The 7,085-nt window shown below is 48.5% G+C and overlaps 1 protein-coding gene across 1 annotated transcript; it reads left to right on the top strand.

Annotated features, from left to right (window-relative positions):
* The first annotated feature begins 2,558 nt into the window (after positions 1 to 2,558).
* LOC118255273 (interleukin-20-like) lies at positions 2,559 to 4,361 on the top strand. Its single transcript, XM_035561345.1, has 5 exons — positions 2,559 to 2,717; positions 2,826 to 2,891; positions 3,564 to 3,716; positions 4,113 to 4,187; positions 4,284 to 4,361. Exons 1-5 carry the CDS (start codon positions 2,559 to 2,561, stop codon positions 4,359 to 4,361), a joined length of 531 nt encoding a protein of 176 aa, XP_035417238.1.
* The last annotated feature ends 2,724 nt before the right edge of the window (positions 4,362 to 7,085 follow it).

Here is a 7,085-nt window from a genome sequence, read left to right as displayed (position 1 = left end):
CTTTGCGAGTGGAAGCACGGCAAGGCCAAGGGACCCCCAGGTCCATGCTGAATATGTAGGGAAGCAAAGCCCTGAGGCCCCCTGTCCAACATCTCCCTCCTGTTCCCCTCTTACCCCCATCATCTTCCCCCCATGGGCTGCTGGGCTGATTTTAACCCCTGACAGTTTCTTGCCTGCTGGTGTTTGGTGACCTGCCTTTAGGGCATCAGTTACCAAAAAGGAAGATGTTCAGTTACCAAAATGAAAAGAGAAATCCCTTCTTCTCATCTGCAATTTACATAATGAAGTAAGAACTCGCTGCCTCTTCCCTCATTTCCTCACCTGGGCTGGGTGTGCACCCGGCTGCCTGGGAAAGCTGCAGGGCCCCTGGGTGCCTCTTCCTCTGCTGCGAGCGCACCTCTTGCTGCAATTCCGTGCAGCAGCTGGGAATTTGGGGAGGAAGGCATAGATTAAAGCCACGTGCTGCCGAGCACTCCAACACCTCGGCAAGAGCAAATGCAACCTGCTGCAGATTTGGACCTGCCTTTTGGCTGTTTTCTTTGATAGTGCTAAGGCACGGGGCTGAGGGAGGCATGTTGGGTGCATTCGTGGTAATTTCAGCTGTATGCAATACTGTGACTAGCCCGGGCATAAAATCTATTTGCCTAGTGTTACTGTGATGATAGATATACTCTCAAGATTGAGCTCAGTTATCAATAAATTACTCACTCTGCAAAACTTGAAATAACAGCCCCCGTGCACAGGCTTTCACACACAAGACCTGCATTGCAACAGCCGTGTTCAGGCTCCTGCTCTGCCCCAGAGCATCGTGGCTGGTTTGTGGGGCTGCAAGGACACCTCTGCCCCCTCTGGTCCCTCTGAGCATCCCTACTGGGTACAGGGAGCCTGAGAAGGTTTTTTCACTGCTCATTTTTGTTTGCAGGCTGTACTTGGCTATGTCCAAAAGGGTTACACAAACAGCTAACCTAACCTTGGAGCCAAAAGCCTGGTGAACCCACTTGGATTTTGCCCCCTTTGCCCCAGCTGGCAAACCCTGCTCCCAGGGGACTGTCTGCATCCAAAAGGCCAGTGTGAGAAGTTGCCAGCTCTGCTCAAGGACCTTGGCTGCACCATCAGGTTTTTCTCAGGCGATGCTCGCAGCGGCGTGAGCATGGACCTTGCAGTCAAAGTCTTTGCCTGTGGGTAGAACTGCCCTGCTGCCACTGGGCTGGTACATTTTAAAGGTTTGAGTGAAATTCATCCCCTTCAAGCTTTGGTTTGTGCGTAGTGCTCACCCAAGTTACCAGTGCTCCTGAAAACCTAAGGACTTTTTGCAGCCCCGAGGTGGGAGCTGCTGTCCCAAAGCCCTGCCCTCTCGGACCCCAATGTCTCCGGACACGAGGCACACGCAGACGGAGGCGAGCATCCACCCATCCCCGCAGCGAGCCTGAGAGCAGGGTCTCCCAAAAACAGAGGATGAAGGTCTCACACACCAGGACAGCGGTGAAGAATGGCCTCAGCGGCTTCCTGACTCCCCCTGCATTGGCCAGGGGGCATCGCCAGGACCGTGCCGGGGGACCTGCAGCCCCGAGTGCTGCGTGGCAGAGATGCCGCCCCCACCCCTCGGTCACAGCTTCCCAACCCCAGGTGGCAGCAATGCCAGGATTTCCCGCCTCCAGATGCAAGGGAAACACCTCTGGGTGAAAGAGTTGGAATTACAAAGGGAAATATATGCTGGGAAAAGCAAGAAAAGTCCCAAAAGTTAATCCGAGAGCTATTTCCTCCCAGTACCTGGATAAAAACGCGTTCTTTGGAGCTCTCCAGGTCAGACGTCGACAAGACGGGTGAACCCGTGGCAAAGAAGGTAAGGTACTGGTTTTGTCCTTCTGCTGCATGTCCCTTTTAACTCCTGGTACTCCTATACCGAGCTGCTGTGAGGTTTTTATTTATGAATAGCCTTTATTTTCAGTGCTTACAAAACCTACATTTGGAGTATCAGTGCTGTTTCAGAGAGAAAGCATTTTCCTTTGGGAACAGCCTTTGGGATCTGCTGCTTTCAGTCACACGTACCTTCAGTCCAGCTGCCCAGTAGACTTTTAAATACCTAATTTATCTGCTGAAAATTTTGGAGAAGAGCTTTTTCTATTTACGTGCAACCTTTTACTGGCATTTTTTTTCCTTCTTTTGGGATCTTTTAGTAAATACTTGTTCTTATATATTTTTTTTCTTTGGCACCTGGGGAAGAAAGAAGAAATAGTTAAGAGATACCAATCAGTGTGTTGCTTTTAGACATACATACCTCTATGTGTACAACCAGTGCTATATAGAATGTGTATATTTTCAGAAATATGATTGTGCTATTTAGCTTATGGCATATACATACAAACATACTTGTCAGACGTATTTACTTCTGTGATCTCAGCTAGTATTTTACATATAAACTGTGATGAGGTGAGCAATGAACATTAAACAATTTGTTGGAAATCTTAATAAGAACTATTGAATTATTTTTCTTCTGTGTTTTTTAGAGGAGAGACATTGAGGAAACACAGGCTTGAGCAGGTCTCCCTGGCAGCAGCATGAAGGGCTCCCACTTACTCCTCTGCCTCTGCTCCGTGACTTGCTGGTTGAGTCTGATGCCGGCAGCTGAGAACAAAATCTTCCACTTCGGACCCTGCAGGATTTCAATGAGTGTCACCGAGATCAGGTCTGGCTTCACTGCAATTAAAGCAAACATCGTAAGTATTGCCACGGGCTCCTGGGGAGCTGGGGATCCGTGTGGCCAGCAGTTCCCAAAGCCCTGTGGAGCTGGTGCATCCATCACCACGTCTTCTCTTCCCATGCAGCAAGCCCGAGACCCCATCAGGACCCTGAGCATCCTGTCGCACCCGCAGTCCCTGCACAAGGTCAAGGTAGGCGCCCTTACCGTGCCTCCACTTCTCTGACTAATTTTGACCAGCTCGCTTGCTAACACCAGTTATAAAGAATGCCATTTCAGAAGGGTTTGGTGAGCTGTAGTAGTGCAATTTCTAAATTCCTGCGAAGCACAGGCACTGACAGAAAGAACACGTCAGGGAGGATAAAGTGATGCGGATCACGTATGTGAAAAGAGGTGGGTGTCCTGCTGCAGTTCCTGCGCGGTGTGGGCTCGCTGAGCTGGCTGCCTTTCTCTAGAAATGTGGGCAGCCGCTTGCTGGTGCTCGCCCTGCTCCCATTCCTTTCTGCCAGGCGGTCGTGGTGGCCCCTGGTTTCCTGAGAAATATAAACAAGGTCTTTGCAACTCTCACACTCCAAGGTACTAGACACGGGCCACTGCTTCAGGCCTATAATACCCAGCTACAAAATCAGCTGATTATTTTGGTGCTAAGGATGGATCTGGAAAATCAGCCTAAAATACCCATCTATACATATTATCAGTACATGCCAAGCAGGGCTGGAAAAGCTTTCATGACACAAAGCGTCACGCTGTCAGCTTCTGTGTTTAACGTCAGAGACGGCTTGGTCTAGCTGTGGAGAGAAGGACGGGTGACTACGGGTTTGTAGAACTCTGGAAGACCTCTTAAAAGTAGAATTTATTACTTAAGTCTTCAGATCGATGCTGCGTCATCCATAACCTCTTCAACTTCTACATGGACAAAGTCTTCAAGCACTGCCAGACTGAGGACTCATACGTCAACCGGAAAATCAGCAGCATAGCCAACTCCTTCCTCAGCATCAAGAAGAAACTCGAGCAGTGTGTAAGTCTTGCTTGTTGCTAACATTCAGTTTCAGCTGTTAGTATTTGGTGCGTAAATAAACCTAAGTGCTTCATAAGTTACAAAATATTTATTTATAAAAAAAGATTTTAACAAGAATATGAAGAAGTATGAAATGAATAGTTCGTTTCCACTAAGAAATTTTTGTATTTGCTCATTCATCAGCCAGCTCCCATGGTGGCTCTCAAAAACTGTCTCTCTGTCCACCCAAGTGTCCTAAGCTGAAGTCTGATTTAAGGACCCGCAGCCTTTTGCACAATTGAACAAGATCTCAGTGTATATTATACAATAGTTTAACTAGATAGTATAACTAGAAAGGAATTTCATATCTTTAAAAATGACCCCCCCTGCCTAATGAATTCAATTGCATTTTTCTAGCATAATCAGAATAAGTGCTTGTGTGGGCAGGAATCCACTGAGAAATTTAAGCAAATACTCGCGAACTACGAAGGGGTAAGTTGATTCTGTCCAGTAATTAATGCAGCCATTCAGAGTCTCCTTAGGCTCGGTGGTACTCACTATCAACCTATTCCCTTATATCCCTTTCAGATGAATATCACATCTGCAGCAATTAAATCCCTGGGCGAGCTGGACATCCTTCTGGACTGGATGGAGAAATCTCGTTAGAGTGGGAGGCAAGAACCACCCGCTAACAAGGCTGCTGGCAGGTTGCACCCCTCGCCCATACGCAGGACAATAACGCCCTGTCCCAGAGCAATCCCACCGACTGCAGCTGAAGTTGGATCAAACTCCTGGTGTTTTGCTACCCAGGTGAACAGGCAGATGCATCAGCAGGGTCTTGCATTTAGATGGAAATATGGAGTTTGTTCGAATCAGCTTCACACTCACATATCTGACTTCTATCAAAGGACACTTTACAAGGGAAAATTCTGTATTTCTCTTGCTTGCAGACATAAGCTATGATAATTTAATAAAAGTATTGTTTAAATTATAAACTCTTTGTATATTCATGAGCGCCAAGTGTCTGGTAGGAACTACTCTGATACAGCTGATGCTACAGACAGTGCTCGCAAGTCTGGTTTCAGTCTTTTGAGGCTGCTTCTGCTGCCGTGCTCTGGCTGAAAGTAGGTGCATTGTGTGAGAAAATAGGTCCTCACAGGTGCTGCAGGCCTAAAAACTCTGTGTTTCCTTTTCAGATGGTATTTTCTGCCTTATCAGTAGAAAAAAGTTTACTATGCAAAAAAAGTTTACTATGTGGTTGCTGAATAGAAGAAACTTCTTATGTGCACTATTGTAATTTACTGACACTCAGTAGCACATTTTGTGGAAGTCTGATGCACTTACTGTAAACAAACCCAATTTGAAACTGTGCTGAGTCTGTGTATGTCAAAATTTTGAGGAATTATGTTTCTAGTCGGTGAAACTGTCTGAATTCACCGTGGTGTCCTTTTGTAGCAGATGCAGTCCCTACTGGCAATGGCATGCATTCAGATGTGCACAAGAGCCTGTGAGCACGTCTCTACATGCTAGTGATTTAAAAAAAAATGAAACAGGTAATGTTGGGTTATTTTTATTTTGTACGAATTGTTAGCAAGCATGAGGCTTAGGAACTCTTATTTTGTATATTTTCAAATGAGAGCAGATGTGTTTGTGTATTTCCCTGTGTTCAGGAGCGATCAGGCTGGGGGTGTCTGGCCAGGGCAGAGGCCCATGTGTGAGCGGGTAGAGGCAGGGAGGGCGCTGCCATCCGGGTGCCTCCGGGAGGCTCCTTCACAGCCTGTTGCTCTTTCAGAATGAGCTCCTTGTGCCCTCAAGGAGGAGCCAGCTCCTGCTGCGGCTTCACCCATTGCAGGCAGCACCTGGCCGAGGCTTTCTGGATCACGCCAGCATCCCTGCACGAGGCCAGTGTCTGCCACATCCAGTGTTGGAAAAATGAAGCAATGTGAAGGAGGAGAAGGAGGAGGAGAGCCCTCGTCTGTTCCCCAAAAGACCCAGTCTTGAGACTTGACTGAGACCTGAGACCCAAACGCTCGTCAGCATTTGCCTGCAGTGCATGTGCACGTGCTTCTTGCTGAGCGGGATTTGGTGATTCACTTGCAAAGAAAGAGTTCCTTGATTGCTCACTAACCTTGCTCAGATATTTGCTTATGCTGTTCCGGGCCTTCCTTCCCTTAATTTCCTTTCCCGTTACTAGGTTTTTGCAGTGTGACATCCATTTGCCTTGGTGTCAGGGTGTGAATGGGTGAACACATGGCTCTCCCTGCTCTGTCAGTGCTCACGGAAGCTAATCTTTCAACATCAGCACCTCGAAATCAACCATTTAAGGATGACAGATATTTTCCATGTTCCACAACCTTCTATTAACGAGAAAATATGAATGAAGTGGTGACACAGCTCCTCACCGACCGAAGGAAATCAGCAGTGTCACTAACTGGTGAAGGAGCTGAGGCTGCTTGGTGATGTCCATGAGGACCTCTCCATTGATCAGGGTGGGATTTGGACCACAGCTCAGGGCAGGAGCTGGGTTCTGTTGCACATCTTCAGCTTGTGCTGTCACAATTACCATTATTTATCCGATTTCATTGACTTTGTAGCCTATACAGAGGGTCTTATGCCTCAAACCACACGTCTTACCACCGAACGGTAAGTTCACACTTCTCACCCCTTGCAAAGGCGTGCAGCAGGTGAGGGACAGGCCCCTCGTGCACTGAGGTGCAGGAGCAGGGGGCCAGCATCTGGAAGCAGAGCACACAGTCACGGTCAGAGCCGGCGGGGAGGATGCTGCACCCACACTCTCTTTGCCTCCTTCACTACTCTCTGGGAGCTCAGCATCCCGCTCCTGTGCAGGGGCAGCGCCATGCAGGAGGAGCAGTGCCGAGGAAAGGACGCCTGCAGGCAGGTAGAGGAGGAAGCTGCTTTGCAAAGGGAGAGAAAGTGGGGTTTTCTCCTCTTGGAAGTTTCGAAACCTTAGGATTCTCCTGCAGCTTTATTACTGCTCAGCCCCTGGGGACACTTTCCGAGCGCACGCCTTTCCTATTACACCAGAATCATCCACTCACTTCCAGCAACTGCGGGCAGGAGCAGACCTGTCCTGACCCCTCTGCTTCTTGCAGCACCCGAACCCCTTCCTACCATGCTACAGAGGGGATGCAGCCCAGGGTCCGGGGCAGATGAGCTAGAGCCTGATATCTGAGCTCCTGTGATAGCGATTGCAGTGCTGGAGGGAGAACAGCCCTACGCACCAAACTGCGGGGCTGGGAGGGGAAATACAGAAACAAATACCAGCCGACCTGCTGCCCTCCTGCTTGTCCTGAGCCAAAATTGTCTCAGCTCGTATTCCAGGGAGGTCCATGAGGCAGGAATAATTTGGCTATTGGGCTTTCATTCTTG

The sequence above is a fragment of the Cygnus atratus genome, chromosome 24 (assembly GCF_013377495.2).
Source record: "Cygnus atratus isolate AKBS03 ecotype Queensland, Australia chromosome 24, CAtr_DNAZoo_HiC_assembly, whole genome shotgun sequence".
In the NCBI taxonomy this organism is placed as follows: Eukaryota; Metazoa; Chordata; class Aves; order Anseriformes; family Anatidae; genus Cygnus; species Cygnus atratus.
The sequence above is the reverse complement of the archived record's forward strand: the minus strand, read 5'-3'. Positions and strand labels throughout refer to the sequence as shown.